The sequence below is a fragment of the Falco naumanni genome, chromosome 2, assembly GCF_017639655.2.
Source record: "Falco naumanni isolate bFalNau1 chromosome 2, bFalNau1.pat, whole genome shotgun sequence".
NCBI classification, from domain to species: Eukaryota; Metazoa; Chordata; class Aves; order Falconiformes; family Falconidae; genus Falco; species Falco naumanni.
The window spans coordinates 57,548,637-57,566,696 of NC_054055.1; the positions used below are offsets into that span (position 1 = coordinate 57,548,637).

At 42.6% G+C, this 18,060-nt stretch overlaps 1 protein-coding gene across 12 annotated transcripts in view; it reads left to right on the forward strand.

The window, feature by feature from the left end:
- MBNL2 (muscleblind like splicing regulator 2) overlaps positions 1–18,060 on the forward strand; it is a 113,610-nt gene that overhangs the window by 36,223 nt on the left and 59,327 nt on the right. For 11 of the 12 annotated variants that reach the window (XM_040584412.1, XM_040584413.1, XM_040584404.1 and 8 more), the window contains one exon: positions 1,758–2,588. The exons of the other annotated variant lie outside the window; for it this stretch is intronic. In XM_040584412.1, the coding sequence (XP_040440346.1) occupies positions 2,415–2,588 (174 nt within the window). In that variant the 5' untranslated portion in view covers positions 1,758–2,414. The remainder of the gene's footprint in view (positions 1–1,757; positions 2,589–18,060) is intronic. 12 annotated transcript variants of the gene reach the window in all.

An 18,060-nucleotide genomic window follows, 5' to 3' on the forward strand; every position in this document is an offset into this window, starting at 1 on the left:
ATGTTTACCCTTTTCCCCAAATTTCTGTCTCCCACATCTATTACTGAAAACTGTTAGTGATGTTTCTGAATTGGACTGGGTGGCTTTAGGGAGAATATTTCTTCTTTACATTGAGCCAGCTAAATCATCGGCCCAACAAGCTTATCGGTGCAACAAACTCTTGTGGAGAGTCTCTCCTTGTCTTCTCCCCTTCACTTTCCTTGCCATCAGTTATGAGTATTTTCTCACCTCTCTGTACATTTTCAGCTTAACCTCACTCTTCATTGATGCTCTGGGACAGCATCAATGGAATATTTAATTTGAAGAATTTTTATTTGAGGAATATGTAATTCATGTACTGTACTATGCTGCAATAGTGTAGAATTACCTAAAAATGCACTGATTCTTTTGCGGGTCATTATTCTTGATGACCAAGTAAAGCTAGCTAAGTATCACGCAGACCCATCTTACTGCACGTTGCACTTGAAACTGATTTTTTGAGCAGTTAGCGTTGCATTACCTTTATTTACTCTAGCAGTAGCAAATTTTGGTGTAGATATCAGTCATGTAGTAAAACCCTTTCTGGTAACATCACTGAGTAATAGGCCTTATTGTGAAGACCTGGAAGTCAGAACTAGGATCTATTCCCGAAACACTAATTCTTACTCAAATTACTAACAGTACTGACTTCAATGAAATTGGAAGAATCCAAGCACATAATGGTAATTATTCTGGCATGGGAAAGCTGACTGTTTTTAGAGCTATTTTTATTGATGTGTTTTTAAACCTCACTTATTCCAGTCCTTCCCCCTTCCCTTACTCTTGGGCAAAAATAATCCATCAAATATTTCTGGCTGGTATCTGCAAAGTGAAAGTCATGTTCCTTTGAAGTGGAATAGAAGGAAATATCATGTCTGTGGTTTTGCTGTCTGTGTATAAAATACAGTCATTTATTAAAAATATTTATAATATCTGACGTTTTGATTTTTGGATCTGTTTATTTATAAAATATCCTAGGTATTTTATAGTCCCCAAATAGCTTAAGTTCCATATTTATGTGTTAGATTTTGATGCTGAAACATGTATTTGTAAAGGTACATGAAAGCTAATTTAACCAAAGGAAAATTTAGATGAAGACTTTTTCATATTAGAACTCATTAGAGGATGATGACTTTAGTGGTGAGCCCTTTCATGAAGCCTTTACAGAGCAACCTTTAGCTTAACAGGGAAACTGAGTGTTTCCTGGATATGTAAGAGGGTTTTTTCCCCTGTAATTTTGCAATGACTTTTGTGTTTTGTGGGGTGTTGCTTTTTTTCCCTTGAGAAACAGAGGGAGAGACAAATAATCTAAATAGAATACTACCATTCTCCCTTCTAGGGAAGAACTAATAACAAGTAATAATATGTAGTAACACATTCTAAAGGGCCAAATGATAAATTAATGGAAATGGGTTCTTGTATATTGTTTTGGAGGCTAAGCACATTAGGCTGAAATGTTTCACAATCAACACGCCTAATTACTGTGTCTGCCACATTCATCTATTTAAGTCATTCCCAACTTTTGGATTGTTGCCTAGAATATTACAGTAATATGTGTTTCAACTGGTTATTCCCTTGTCACATGTAACTTCATGAAGGAGGCTGATTTTGTTTGGAAAAAAGAAATACAAGTGAGCATTGGCAGTAAGTTTATAATATTTGATGAAAAGGGATGATCGGTTTTGTAATGTTGATTTGAATGAGTTGCACGTGAACTGATACCGTATTTGTTTTGTCAGGTCAGTGACTTAAAAAGTGCCTTTGTCAAGTCACTTTTATGAGCGAGGACTGCTACACCTGTATTCTCAAAACCCCGTCTTTGCCAGCCAGACATTGCCTTCACCTTACACCTGGCAGAAGATACCTCAGCTGTCTCCATTTGCCAATTAGTTGATGGAAAACTGAAAGCAGGAAAAGAGGAAGAATAATTATTATATTTCCTGGGACATGAACAAATGACTGCATTGCTTTTCTCGTGTAATCAATACCAGCAAGCAACTACTGTTCTATCAAGGAGTGCCATTGCATTGAAGGACCTTGGCTTAAAACTGGTGCATCTGTGACACAATCAACAAGCCCACGTGTTTTACAGCCAGAAATGCAACTGAGCATGTTTTTTCCCAGCCAAAAGTCTACAAGCGGGACTTAATGATTGATGAGTGACTGCTTGCTGATAAACTTTCTCTGTTTATTCTGCTTTGTGTGCATTGGACATCATTAATGGTCCCCCACTTTTTTTAATTTTCTTCTCGATTGCAATTGAAATTAATTTTTCTGGGTTTTTTTTGTTGTTGTTGTTTCAGTTTTCTTTTTTCTCCCTTCATCATTAGTTTGGGAAATTTCTTCAGTATCATTCGCTTGACAGCAGTTTACACATTCAAAATCAGCTTTTCATCATGGCTTTGAATGTTGCTCCTGTAAGAGATACAAAATGGCTAACATTAGAAGTGTGCAGGCAATTTCAGAGGGGAACTTGTTCACGCTCTGATGAAGAATGCAAATTTGCACACCCACCTAAAAGTTGCCAGGTTGAAAATGGAAGAGTTATTGCCTGCTTTGATTCCTTAAAGGTAAGAAAAAAACATTGCACATGTAGTAAAAATGCTACTACATTGTACTGAAAGCAAAATGTGAAATGATGGGTTACAACTAAACCAGATAAATCAGAAAATCATTTAGTTGTCATAAGTTGTATATTAATACAAATGTTGTTTGTCATAACTTCTATTTATAGAAGCTTTTAACTGGTTTCTTTCTAAGGATATTCTTTTCAAGTGTCAATATGTTGTTTACAGAAATTGCATATGACTGTGGGATACAGGATTACTTACAGCTGGTGGGACAATTGTGTTCTCCAGAGTACATTTTATGAATTATCGTTGTTTCATGGGAAATGAAAGTACATGGTGGCACAATACTAGGCCATTACCAGAGTTCTAATGAAACAAATCACACAGGTAGAATGCAGATTCTTTCATTTAAATCAAGAGAAATAAAAAAAGTCTATCCATTACTTCAGGTTTGATACAGTGGGTTGTTTACCCTTGGTATTGGGGACTCTCAGATAAATTAATAGCATTGATGTTTACATATATGGGTAGTGCAGACAGCAGTGTAAGTTTAGAACAGTGTGAAGGGGTTTCCTCCTTTGGAGGAGAGTTAGCAATTATGTTGTTAGGCCATCAACTTCTTCTGATTTCCTAATGACACCAGGCATGCTTTAGAAAACTTTAAAAGTTCTGTAAAAATACTTCGTGTACTGCATAAAAGAAGATGAATGACTGTGGGCTTTCGGAAGTACACAGTGTTTTCTGTGATGACATATGTGTGTTATGTCAACAGAAAATGCTTATTACATATAAATAATTAAAGAGCAAATTCGAGCATTTAAGATTTTACTTTGAAAGTTCTAGTTGTGGCTTTTTCTTTTGGGCATGGGAGATCATCTTAGCTTGCTTTTTAAATTAGCTCTGTAGATCAAAATTTCAGTTACTCACCGAGAACGCTCTTCCTGTGAAAACATCAGTGTGAATGAGAAGAAAATTCAGTGTTATTTGAAAATGTCGATTTATTTTCATTAAAACTTTTTATTTTTCTGGTGCAGTGCAAGATACTGTGCTAGGCAACTTTCTTCTGGGTTTTCTCATTTCTTCTCTCCTTTTGAAGATTCAGAAGAAAGTAATTCAGGGGAAGTGTTTGTGAGGGGGTTACATTCTGTATACCCTGCGAGCCAGAACACCACCTTCGGAGTCATGGCAGTATGTCATCGAGTAATATTGATGACCTTAATCCACGGATTACTGCATGGTAAACTGTAACAGCTTCTTTGTAGATGTTCTTGTGTATGGTTGCCTGCTAATGGGATAATACTTTTGTTTTTAAACAGGCAGGCTAGCATCTGCAATAAATGGGCAATAATATTTTTTATGAATAATAAGAAATTTGGTAGAAGTTTTTTCTTAAAAACAGTTTTTAAGTCTTGTAAAGGCTCAGGGCTGTGGCTGGGAGGCTGGAGGTTGGCAGCAGGGCTCAGTCACCCATGGGCTGGCAGGGTGTGGTGGGTTTGCAGTGCAAAAAGTGCTGCTGCCGCTACATCATCCCGGACGGCAGAGATGCGCCTGTCCTTGCTGCCTGAGGACAGCATCACTCTCCCTGGCAAGGGTGCTCACAGCGGAGGTGCCAGCTATTCAAGCTGGAGGCTTTTGTGCAGGGATGGTTATTGCCCATGAACCGAAACTGGAGTGATAGCCTAAGCTAATAATACATGAAGAGAAGTCCTGAGGGATCACTGTGGATAACTTTCTGACAAACCAGCACCATTGCTCAGTGGAGAGAAGTCCAAAACCATGTGAAAAACTTAGTCATAGCAAGTAGGCATGTTTTTCCTAGTGCAGGGGGGCATCTGCTCCGAGGGGCCGGTTCCCTCCAGCCTGCCTCTGGTGGCCGAAGTGGTGCTGCTCCATCGTGCTGCCTGTCATCACGCTCTTCCCAGCTGGCAGAAGGGAGTATGTACTTCAGTCGTGTTTTCTGGTTGAGTCTATCGGGTTAAATTGCTGGTAAAGATGATATTACACCAAGCAGTCAGATTGTGGCCTGAAGCAGCAGAAGTAAGGTACAGGTTTCTTCTCACCAACCCTGCTGCAGGCAGAGGGAGATCCAGTAACGGGACAATGTCTTAAACTGCAACTCTTCACAGCTTAGCATGAATTGGAGCTCTGTGTGTTTTGTGTGCTGCCTGCCCCTGCAGTGCATAAAAAAGACGTGTTAGGGATCATGGTGAGTGAGTGGCTCTTGGCTGTATCAGCTGGTATCCTCTCAGCCATTATCTCTGTTATTCGGAAGAGTTTTTGTAAATTACCCTATGTACAGCAGGAATGTGCCTGGTTAGCTCAGTTTGCTTATTCTGCTGGTTGAGGGACTGACGTCATTAGTCACATAAATCTATTTGATGCATAGGAGTTGGGAATACTGGTATTTGTCATACTGTTTCAGAATAAGGCTTTGGCACTCAACAAGCAGGATAACTTTACATGTAAATAAACAGGAGTATAGAATTATAGATAAAATCAGAATTTAATTAAAAAAACCAAGAGCTGTTTTCCTTAATGAACACTAAAGAACCGCACTTTAATGCAGGTAATTATTTAGAGTTTATTTACATAATATCTAGAACTTTGGAGACAGTGCTCTAACTGTCTTGGTTTGGTGTACCTGCTGTAACAATAAATTATAGCGAGTATGTTGAGTCTCTGTGAATAAACATCTTGCTACCCAGAGAAGACAGAATTGTTTTTTACTCTCAGATGGAGGTATGTGTTACTTTTGGTGGTGCCTGGTAGTTACAGTTGCTCCTTAAAAAGTCAGTCAACCACAAGTTAGTGCTCTGAAAGGGCTCTCCTTTACACACTGATAGATCAAAAGACCCCCTGTTTTGGAAAGGGACGTATGCTCTCCAGCATGCCGCCTTCTTTCCAGATTTCCAGGGTAGATGAGGGAGGGGAGCATGGTATCTGCCAGCTGGATGAGACTGCCAAAGCAGCAGTATGGAGCTATGGGAAAGAGTCCAGCAAAGGGCCACAAAGATTGTTGAAGGGTCTGGAGCATCTCTTATGAGGGGAGGCTGAGACCTGGGACTGTTCAGCCTGGAGAAGGCTCAGGGTGATTTTATCAATGCGCTTAAAAACCTGAAGGAGGGTTGCAAAGAGGACAGAGCCAGGCTCTGCTCAGTGGTGCCCAGTGACAGGACCAGTGGCAATGGGCCCAAACTGAAACATGGGGTGTTCCCTCTGAACATCAGGAAATGCTGTCATTGTGAGGGTGACTGAGCACTGGCACAGGTTGCCCAGGGAGGTTGTGGAGTCTCCATCCTTGGATATATTTAAAAGCTGTCTGGACATGGTCCTTGGGCAGTCAGCTTCTAGGTGGCCTTGCTTGAGCAGGGCATTGGACCAGATGACCTCCAGAGGTCCCTTCCAACCTCAGCCATCCTGTGATTATGTGACCAGAAGCATCTTCACACTGACTTGCCTGTAGCCTCAGGGTTGTTCTAAGCTAGGAAAAGCTGACATTGGGACTGAAGGTAATAATCCCAGCCAGGGACACCTGTCTCCGTGCTGTGCCATGTCCTCCATTGTGCTCCCACCAATGTCTTCATGATTGTCTGGTGCACCACGTTGGGAAGCTGTGGTTAAACCTAAGTTGTTGTTGCATTTGCTGCTGACAGAAAGGAAGAGGGGCCATGTGGCACCAGCAGAGCAGTGTGTGACTTATGTCAGTGATAGTGCTATGGCCCTAGGCTAGGCTTCTGGAGTTAACAGGATTGCATCAGAAACAAATTTTGCTATATTAAAGAAGTGTATTTGTAGGTCTGTTGGTTCCAAGTAAAAGGTCAACAGAATTTAATGGACCTTGTTTGCTTTTAACTCAAAAGGGATTTTTGGCTCTGAATACCTGTCCTTGCAATACTTGACTTTAAGCCCAGCAAAAGTTGCAACAGCAACCCGTTGGACCAATTAGTTTTGAGGATCCAGAATGCTCACTGTTGTAGACTGTCTGAGCTCTGAATATCTTTTGAGATGTTCCAGCTAGACAGAAATAGTTGAAGACTAATGAGCCTGGTTCAAATTCAGGCCAGGAACTTGCTGATTTCAAGCCAGGTTCTGCCGCGTGGACTTCTGAGATGCGGCTCAGCATTTGTTTCTCACTCTTTAAAGGACAGAGCCCAGTCTGTTCTGAACAAAGCATTTCTGGGGTGTTTGGAGAGCACAGATAGGTCATTCCTGTGCACCCAATGGATGATAGATGCAGCAGTCAGCCAGATGAGTGCCTGTTAGCCCGTCATAACATCGCCTCCAGTGATGGGGCTCCTCTGGCAGAAGCTGCCCCCTGTGACTCAGCCAGCTGGTGTGGCTGTGCAGACAACTGTACCAGGCAGTGGCCTCAGTGAGGTTAATGCAAGGATGAAAGTGTCTCTGAGCTAATCTGGTTGACTGTGCCTGAGATAAATGAAGGGGTACTTCCATGGCAAGGCCCAGAGCCCTGCCAGTGGGTGGGACAATGGAGGATGCTGAGGAAGCACTGCCATAGCCTTGTCTGCTGCCTTAAACCCTCTCAAAGTCTTTTTGGAGCCCTTAGGGGCACCCCTTTGGATGCTGCAGTATTTGTGCAGCAGGAAGGGTCTGTGAAAAGGGCTGTCTAGCTGGGAAGTCTGAATTTCAGGAGCTGTTCTGTTTGTATTTTTATACTTCTCGCTGGGTTTCAGTAGCTTAATTTAAAATTGAAGAACGTGGTTATATAACATGTAATATATCACATTTAGATCCCTCCAAGTTGGTAAGCAAACCTCTTCTCAAGGCTTTCTTGTCCAGCTACTAGTAAAGAACAAAATCCTTTCAAAGGATGCTAATATATAATATAGTGCGTGGTGACAAGACCACATAACAGTGTGGTGTATTTGAGCTGGAATTAAAAAAATAAAACACCCAACAACATTAAAATGAATGGTGGTGTCTAGGAGGAGGAGGAAAAGCTTGGCAGATAAATATGATCATGTGCATTTTGCTGGGAGTTGACTATCATGTTTGCAGGCACGTCTGTGTTTTAAATTCGTGTGTTATTTCTTGACTCAGATTTACACCCTTTTCTGCAGGTCAGCTACTAGAAGGATATGCTGTCTAAGCTAATACAGATAACGGAGGTATCTCGAAGATACTGTCATTGCAAGTTTTATGGTGGTAACAAGAAAATGAAAGCTTCTTTAGGGCTACAGATGGCATTTTCTGTATTTTTTTATCTATTTACTAGTGTCTAAACACTTCGAACTCTTCTATTTATTGAGCCAGCAGACTAGTGTGAACTGTTCATTTGCATTTTCATGAAAGCCTTTTAAGAATATGCCTATCTGGTCTCATTTGGCACCACAGAATAAAAGGTAATTGAAAGCTGTACACAGAGACCTGTTTACCAAGTTAAAAGGGTTCCAGGGAGAAAAAAAAAAATAGGAACATCCACTTTGATAAAATATCTGGAACTGAAAAGAATCTGTTTAAGATGGCCTCAGCTTTATTTAGAAAAAAATAAAGGGCGGAGGGGGGGAAGTCTTTGTAAAGTGAGCAGGCTGTTTGTAAGAGAGGTGAGCTCAGAGTTGGGATGCAGTAGGCAGTCATTTACCTTCCCATAATTTTTTTGTGGATCTCTAAATATTTTACGAATATCAAGGACCAGGATCACCTCATACTTTGAAGTAGGTGATATCCACTCTCCCTTGGCAGCTGAGGCATCTGGACAGACTGTAGATGAGCACCATATGCAGAGGGGATTGGCTAGTTTTGTCTGTACTAGAAAGCATTTAAATTGGTGTTCAGTGTGCTAGCTGGCTGAATTTCTGCCCATCACCCGGTTATGTGGTGTGACAGTGTTCAAAGACAAGGTGAGTTCAAGGGCTGTGCCTACAGCTGTTGGGGAACAATGAAATGGGCAAACTTATTTCTCCTGGGTGACAGAGGGGTTTATTCCTGCTGGGCCCATGAATTTTGCCTGCTTTGCTGCACAGTGACCCAATTCCAGCAGGATGGGAGCATACAGGCTGTGATTTTCAGTAGTTGTGGGCTCTGGGGATGTGGAAGTTGCAGGCTGAAACTTTCCAGGTGTGGGATGCAGAATCCAGGTCTCACACTTCTTGCAACAAGTTTGGGTGCATCCTTGTTTTTTCACCCACTTGTGTTTTTTTCTCTTGTAAAAAGTCCAATAAATTACAGGTAGTCTGAGAATACCAGCTGGCAGAAGCTTTTTGTGTCTGAGTTGCTGCAAAGTGTGGGCATGAAGAGAAAGTGTCAATCAGGGCCAGTTTTAGATGACTGAGAATTAACTCTCTAGGCTCCCTCTGTATTAGAATAGCGTTGGCCACCCCAGGTCAGACCAAAGCCACATTTAGCCCAGTGACCCAGTAATGGCCAGTAGTGGATATTTAGAAGGTGATGTGCAAAGATGCAGTGTCTTCCTGGAGTGCTCTCCTAGCTCCTGGCGGTGTGCTGCTTGGGTGCATCAAGAGCCAGGCACAGTATGGTGGTGCTTAACAGCTCTCGGTGCCCAGCCATCTTTCCCCTGAATTTGTCTTGCTGCTTGTTGAACGTATATATCTTCAGCACCCACAGCATGCTACAGCAAGGACTTCCGCAACTTCATTACATACAGCATGGAAACCAACTTCTGTTGTTCATTTCAAGCCTCCTTGTCTCATGGATGGCCCCAGTTCTTGTATTGGAAAATCAGGGGAGATTCTCCCTTGAATTGTCCTAAGGATGAATCTGGGTGAGACTTTTTCCACTGACTTCTCTCAGGAAGGGTCGTATTTCTCCCCAGTGAGTTCAAAGGAAGTCTCATGAGAGAAGACTCATTGTTTTAAATCTACTATGTGAAAATACTGTAGGATTCCTGAAGGGCCCTGCTTTTTCAGGATGTGGGAATTTCTTGGCTCGGAATAAAGTGCAAGGCATCAGATGCTACATGAAATTATGCCATCCTGTTTCCTGAGACTATATTTCACCTTATATCCAACCCGTGCAACTGTGAGCTGCTGCTAAAAAGAGATGGTTACATTCAGTCCCATGTCCTATCACAACTAGCTCCTTTTTTTTTTTTTTTTTAATCTCTGTTCAGATAATCATGCAGCCATGCAACTTCTTTGAGTTGATGCAAAGGAAAGCGAAGAACTACATGAAATGTGAGATGAAACTGAATTCAGGCAGCAACATCTAGCATAAACTGAGATACAGTGGGGTTTAAGAAAGCGGAATCTCTTTAAGACCCCCCCTTGTCTCTAAGTTCAGTGACTCCTAGTATTCCCTGCATTGTCAGTCACCTGTTCTTGTTTGTTTTCTGCAAAAAATATTTAAATGTTCTTCTGCTGTCCTCCCAGCACGCACAAGTTCCTTTAACACTTCCTTTTTCCTTTTTACCTCCCTTCCATCTATTCACGTAGCTGTCTCCATGCCAGCTTTTCTGGCTTGGAAGGGTTAAAAGCAAGGTAGGGTTAACAACCAGCTAGCTGAACTGCTGAGCGGATGCCCTTGAAAAAAATCCGTGAGCTTCGCTTAAATTGGTTAGGAGAGTGTTAAACAGAACTAAAAGAAGTCTTTACCTGTCGTGTTACTTTTAAAAGATAAATCAAAAAGCTGTGGGTGTTTGCTCACTGCAGAGGGGGCCCATACCGCTTGCTAGGATTTGTCACTTTTGAGAGGGGCATTTCTAATCTGTTTCAGAGCAAAGTCTGGAGGCACAGCTCAGCCTGTGAGGTTTAACCGGCCGCAGGCCGCTGGTGCCAAGCCAGGGGCTGGCTGCTGCAGCACAGGGCACTTGCCATCAAGTCACCTTGTGAGGAGCAAGTCCTGACCTGCTGCCACTGTCTCTGCCCTCAGCAGAGGAGTTGAACCAGTTGAAGTTGGTTATGTAGGCTGTTAGAAAAACCAGGTGTGTCCTTCAGGCCCCATTTTGTTTCTGTGTTTGTGTCTCTTAGCAGCAGCACTGAGAGCACAAAGCTGTCCTGGCTGTCACTAGTATCGCCTGTCACCACCTGACTTGTCAGATTTTAAACCTGTGCACCTTGTTTTAACTTGGTATAAGTTACGTTCTCAAAGGAGAACTCAGCTGGACGCCTGACAAGTGAGCTACCCAGGCCTCCTTCCCCTCTGAAGGTGTGGGCAGCCCCTCTTCCCAATTGCACCGTTCAGTGGCAAACCACTTGATGGTCAGAGCAGATGCCTTTCACAGGCAGACTCCTCACAACAGCTTGTGCCTCCTTTGGCCCGTTAGGACTGCCCAATGTGAGCAAGTGTGGGCGTTGACCAGCAGTTTTCACTGTCTTGGTGTGGTAGAACTTGCTGAGCAGGTCACCTGACCCCTGGGCTGGGGAGGGAGATGAGCACTAGGAGCAGAAATAGTTGAAAGAAAAAGCAGTGAAGGAACCATCACTGAAGGACTTAATACAAATGCATCTCCTTGTTCACTGAATCATGTTGTCCTGAGGGACTAACAGACTGTTTAGTAGTTCCTGGTCAGTGATCTTGCTGAGTTAACTCCTGAAGCTCACTGCTTCCAGTTAAGCCCCAGCAGAAGAGCATTCCCAGGTAGTCTGTCCTGTCCCTTCATCTTGGATACAGCTGCCAGTCGGTTATCAGTCTAAGTCTTATTACGTGAAGGAGAGCAGCTAGGCAGACTAGTTAGAGCTGCAGGAAACCTTGTGTGAAAGAGCATGGGGTTTGGCAGATGTTCTTCAGATTTTCAGGCACTTGGGAGTGCTTCATATACCCATTGATTCACTGTGTAGTTTTTGTTGTTGCACCAGCCCGTGCTCCCCATAGCTTTATAATAACCAATCTGTGGGTGTAGTGAAGGCAAAATTCAATCAGAGTCTCTGACTCATCCCATCACTAGGATTTTGAACACAAGAGCAATTGCTCTCTGCCCACTCCTCCCCCACGCTCCCTATTAACACGGGTCACTCACTGTTCCCACAGGCTTGCTCTCTCCAGGTCTCCCCACCTACTCCTTTATTTTTCTGGCAGGTGGTTCCTCTTTCATTCCAAGTGCTTTTTTTCCCCTTGGCCCTGTGTATGAAGCTTTCTGTCAGCACAGGCGTCAGCTGTTCTTCCCAAGCTGTTATACTTCGACTGCATCATCAATACAAACGACAAGGCTATGCTCAGATGCAGGGAGCTTCCTGATGTAGAAGCATAGCAGAGACGAGACCCATGTTGTTCCTATTAGTCCAGGTCATCCCCAGCACTAGAAACTTATTTTAAATCTAAAAAAAAGAAGCACAACAAGGATTGGAGAGTATATATGCAAGTCTCTTTGACAACCATACCCATCTCCTGACTCATCTGTCTTCATAAGAAGACTGGCACGTTGTTTTTGAGGAGGTGGATTGTACTGGAAACCCACTGCAATAGAAGGAAAGCTGTTGCGGTTTTAGAGATGTTGGAACATATCACTGAAAGCCTGATGTGAGGTACCTGTCCCAACAACTGAAATGCAAGAGGAAATCGTAAGGATCTGTCATCTTCCACATTGATGTGCTTCTTGTGGCTGTGGGCATGCTGTGCCACCTAGGATTCAATTCCTGCAAGGTTTTGACCACAACAAAGAAGAAATTAATAATGGGGAAAAGAAACTGTCTTCTCATCTGCTTTGTCAATGAGCTGTATAGCAAGGTGTTGTGAACACCTCAGAAGTCAGATAGATGGCCCCAATACTTGGAAAGACAAATGATTGATCAGTAAAAAGAAACTGCATGAAAACATTATGAGAGATGTAGCAGCTGTGATGCAGCAGCCTTGTGTGCACTTGTTGGCTCAAGGAGCCAATGGAGCCGTCCTGCTCCCAGCAGGCAGCTGTAACCCTGCAGGGCTTGTGCATTGCTCCACAACGCTTCTGACTGAAAGGTGACCGGGTGCAGTCGCTGCAGTGCAGGTGTACTCTTTTGCATGAGGCATTACGAGTTCTCAGCCTTTGCTTCCTTCCTGGGTTCGCTTGGCTTGAACAAGAGGGGGTCTACGGTGCACAGCGTCATGGCAGCTGCATGGATGACCTGTGCTAGCAGCCCATCAAGTGTGCTGCTGCCGCTGCCTCACCTGCATGTCCCGTAGGCCACAGACCTTTTAAACTTCATAAAAAACCTAATTTATTTACTTCTGTTCAAAATTTAATTTGGGCCTTTAGTATTCTGCAGTGAAGCCATACCTCTGACTGAATGGGTTCTTGTACCATCTTAGGTGTCGTCAGGAGCACCTGTGAAGATACACAGTGGCTGTAAGAACAGCTCAGCTGTGATTCAGAAGCTGAGCTGCTGTGACCTTCTCTGTTTGTTCACAGTGAGACAAAAAATAAAATCCAGCATGTCAGACACTAGACCAAACCCTACCACCTGTTGTCAAACAGGCCTCTAACCCTCACCCCCAGCCAAGCAAAAAAACTCAACAAAAGCCAACTTTTTAAGCTGGATCTAATGTGTGAAAGTCACAAAACGTATAATGCCTTTTTTTCCTCTGAGATCACTTGCTAGATTAAGCCATCACTTTAAAATCACGGTGTTTTTATTTGCTGTGTATAGGACCTGAGTCTTTGGGCTTGAATCGGTTGCCCAGACAGAAGCATCTGATACTACCTAGAGCGCTCTTGATAGCTTTCCAGTGACGTGTCAGAGGAGTGTGTCATATCTGCTGGCACTGTGCAGAGGTCCGCGATGTGCCAGGGTGCTCCAAATGGTCCTGCTGACTTCTCTGTGGCAACAGAGTGAAGCCCTTTTTGGGAGGCAGCGTTAGCTCTTGTACTGACTGGAGGCTCCAACATCAACTGCTTTAAGTGAAAAGGTTCACGATGTGTTTGCCACCGTGATGACCTGGCTGAAAGGAAAGCTGGGGTATACGCCAAACCCAGAAGAAACTGGCTTCTGTAGCAGAAGAATGCCCTTGTGGAGACCAAAAGGGGATGAACGCTTTTAGCTTGTACTTTATAGCTTGGCATTTGTAAAGCTAACAGCTCACATAAACTTGTTGATTTGAAATAGTTGTGACCGTGTACCTGGGCTCGTCTTTTGATATCTGTGACAAGAAAATCTTCCCAGGCACAGGGATGTTATGATAATGAACTCAGTCTATTTAAACATAAAAAGATGGGCAACCCTTTGCAAATTCAAATTGAATGGCTATCATAACTACCTCTTCATGAAGATTTTAAAGCTAGAAATTAACTAGAATATGCTCTATGCATTTGAAAAAACATGAAAGTTACAACAAGGAAATCCCATTCCCATGAAGTATAAGTCTCAATTACTTCATTTCCAGATGTGAACATATGTCAAGTGCCATCAAATGTGCATGTAGTTGCTTTCTGATACAAAAAAGGGGAAAAAATACTTGCTTTTCAAAGCGTATCTTAATGGTGATTTTCTTAAGGTAGTGGATAATAATGTCATGAAAATGCAGGCTACTCCCCAAACATATTTTGCCTTACCTGTGTACTTCATAGGACTGGTCGTACAATGTATGCCAGTGTTATTAAAAATGGAGGCATGGGGTTTGCCATGGTGGTATGTGGATGTAACTGTGGAGATACTGTCAGGATCTGTGAATTACGGTGTTGGTATGAAGGTGATTTTGTGCTTCATGCCGAAGATGATGATGTCATTGAAGTTCCAGCCTGCGACAGTCATCAGTATAAATCAATACAAATATTAATTTGCTGCAAAAGTCTCATTACTTCAGTGAGAGCAGCATTAGCCGATTAGAATGCGTGAACTGGTTTATGTTCAAAATGCAGGAAGAGTCTACGGTTCTCTTTCTTTAATTGAACCTTCTGGCTATGATTGTTTTTAGCCTGGATCCTTGAGGAAATGAGGCTTACGCAGTCAGGCTGTCTCTTTCCCTCCTCCCCCGCTAACTTGTGAACCCTCTGGCCAGTTTCAGCCAAGTTTGACAAAGAGATCATAGTCTGAAGGGTGATTAAGCATCCTGGCTTGTGTCAGAAACAGTGTGGCCAGCAGGGCCAGGGCAGTGATTGTCCCCCTGCACTGGGCACTGGTGGGGCCGCACCTCGAATCCTGTGTTCAGGTCTGGGCCCCTCAGTGCAAGAGGGACACTGAGGTGCTGGAGCGTGTCCAGAGACGGGCAACGGAGCTGGTGAAGGGCCTGGGGCACAAGTCCTGTGAGGAGCAGCTGAGGGAACTGGGGTTGTTTACCCTGGAGGAAAGGAGGGCGAGGGGACCTTACCGCTCTCTGCAGCTGCCTGACAGGGGCTGTAGGCAGGTGGGGGTCAGTCCCTTCTCCCATGTAACAAGTGACAGGCCAAGAGGAAACAGCCTCAAGTTGCACCAGGGCAGGTTTAGATTTGGTATAAGGAAAAATGTCTTCCCTGAAGGGGTTGTCAAGCACAGGAACAGGCTGCTCAGGGAAGTGGTTGAGTCCCCATCCCTGGAGGTATTTAAAAGACGTGTAGTCATCGCACTTGGGGACACAGTTTAGTGGTGGACTTGGCAGTGCTGGGTTAACGGTGTCACTTGATGATGTTAAGGGTTTTTTCCAACCTGAACTATTCTATGATTCCACAAGTTCTGTAAAAACAGGCAACCAGTCAGTAGGGTGGAGAAAGAGCGAGACAAGTAAAGGTTCTCAAAGAGCACCAGCAGGAGAAGATCCTTAAAACTTAGCTAACCTCAAGGAAGCTGCATTTTGGGATTTGCGAAGGTGTAAAGCCCCTGACTTCATTTGTGCCGGTGCTTGCAGCACTACCCATTTAATGATACTAACAGTCTTTGTGCTGAGCAGAACTGTTGCAGAGGACTGCTTGCAGTCATTCCCTTTTTACCTTTAGCCTCTGCTTGCTTGTTAAACGTAGTTTTCATGATATTTTCCTTTCCTGACCTTTTCAAATAGCAGATTTATCTTACCAAGTCATTGGTACTTACCTTTGCTTCTTTTTCTTTAGGGAGAAGGCAATTTCCATTAGGAGTGCAAGTTTAGGTCTCATTTTAGATGGGTGTCCAAGGCAGCGAAAGGATTGTGGTTGATAGGTGGGGAAGGTGACACCTTTCACTGAAGCTTGCTGTTGTATAGAAAGCACCACAGAAATTACAAAAGGCATTAAGAGAGACCGAGAGAAGGTGTAACACACTAGAGTTTGTGGTTAGGACTCATCTGGAAGGAGGGAGTTTGCAGTTACCATCCCTGCTGCTAGGTTTCTAGAGGCATATTTTCTTTAGATAGCCAGTTGATGAAAAAACAAAACCTGTCCTGGAAGCAGAGGTGACTACGTTTTATGTAAGAACCGTATGCCGCTTTGTCCTGAGCTTTTAGCATCTCATTTTGTTTTCAGGGCAGCAGCCCACAAGGCTCTTCCTGTATCCTGGTGCAGGAAGAAGCTGGTCTTTGGCGTTACTCAAAGCAGGAATGCCTAAGTGATGTTTGCTCTTTCTTCCCCCAGACTTGACATTTTTGCAGTGTAATTGTCGTTCACTGTTTTGTGCATAGATGATCTTTTAAAGAAGTACTGCTATAAAACCCCACAGATCTAGCTAGCTTTCCTTAAAGCACCAACAATTCTATAAACAGGTTTTCCTTTATCAGATATTTCAGCGTGCCAGCTGTTACAATATATGTAATGTCTTTAATGAGCAAGGGAGTTTATTATTAGGTAATTGAATAAGGCAGTTCTTTCTAATTAGTTATTTGCCTTTCAGTCCTAGATGTTGCAAAAAGACCTGCTGTGATCTGTGTCGGTTGTAGGTTGGTGTGCTTTGATTTGCTATAAAGCAGCTGTGCATCTCAGCGATGCACAAAAGAATTAGGGGTGTGAAAGTGGACAGCAAGTTTTTTTATGTGAAATGAGAAATGTTATTACTGGCTAATTAAGTAGCAAATGAAGCTCAGTTAACTCATATCTGTATACATGGCCAAATTATATTTAGTGGGTTTACGTATTGATATAGATGTGGATATACCAAATGGAAAAGTAGTGCAGTAAGTTAATAAATGAGTAGCTTTAGATGCCATAAAGAAATGGCCATAATTTTGCCATAAAGCAATATTATTTTTTTTGTGCTTCAGTTCAACAGAAGTTAATTAACTGATATACCTAACAGCTTTTGTTGATCCCAGCATGCTTGTGATCTTAAGACTGCTTTATCGCTTGAAAGGAGATGCGAGTAGAGCAGCCCAAAGGAAGAGAGGGTGACGCTCGTGAGGTAGCAAAGCCCGGTAGTAGACACTGGTACCTCTGCATCACTGCAGATGCCAGGAGGAGAGACCACAGAGAGGACAACACAGTTTGGAAAATGTGCTGTTTTTTCAGTGACAATTGTAAGAATAAAGCCGGTGCGTAGAAAGAGGGAGGCTGCAGGCAGAACTATGTGCTGCTGTTGCACTTAATGTGAAGCAACCTTCTCTCTAAACTCACTGTTTTCTGGTACGATGGTAAAAACCAGCAGGTACAGCGAGTATGGGAATGCCAGTGTTATGAGGGTGTTTAAGTGGTGTTGCATGTTCTCTGCCTTGGCTGTTTAATTCAGACTGGCTTGGAGAACAGTGTTAGCATAATAAAAATTCGATGTGCAACTATAGGCAAAGAAAAATGAAAAAAAAAAAAGCCTTAAGTGATCTAAACAGAGGGCTGAAACTTTCTGATATGGCATCTGCAGGATTGTTATGAAAATTGATTACTTCAGTATTTTTTTGACTTTGTACTTTGTTTGTGTATAGTGTATGCATAAGTTAGGAACCCATTTTAAATAGATAGCCATAATTTTTCAATATAACTACAGTAAGTTAATGTGCTTTCTCTTCCCCAAGAACATGGAGGGGATGTGTTTTCTATTTAATTACGATTTCTTAAATGTATTTTTTTCTCTGTTTTCTTTACAAGGCTGCATTTGTCTGATGATGCAGTGCAGACATCTTAAAAATCTGTGTAAAATTTACAGTATTTGTAAGTCTTAGTTATAGATCTCCTATGAGTATGTCTTTCTCTTATACCAATCTTAAAATTAGTGTAAATCAGAAGGTATCAATCTTTATATGTATATTTAAACACACCTCTGCTTGCAAAATACTTGTATCTGTGAGTTTTGAGCTGAAATGTAAGTCTTCAGTCTACAGGTCATAGTAACCATTCACGTCATAGTGGACCTCTATAGGATGACAAATAGATAACCTTGGATATTGGAAGATGTTTATTGAAATGGTGGCTTTTGTCATGATGTGCTGTGTTATTTGAAGCAGATTGTTTAACATCTCTGACCCTTTGCCTTTGTGAAAGGAATTTAACTCCTGGTTTTCTTGTTTACTTTTCTTTTAGAAGTCGGAGAAATTAATTAGCTGTTCAAGGTTAGTAAGGAGAGACAGTACTTTCTATTGGACTTGCTAACATAGCTGGGAAGAAGCAGACAAACTTTTTTGCCCACAAGCCCTTCTTTGGGTCATATTTATGGATAATTAGAGAGTGTCTTGGAAGTATAGAGCATGCCTGTTGATACTCATTCATAAAAAAAAAAAA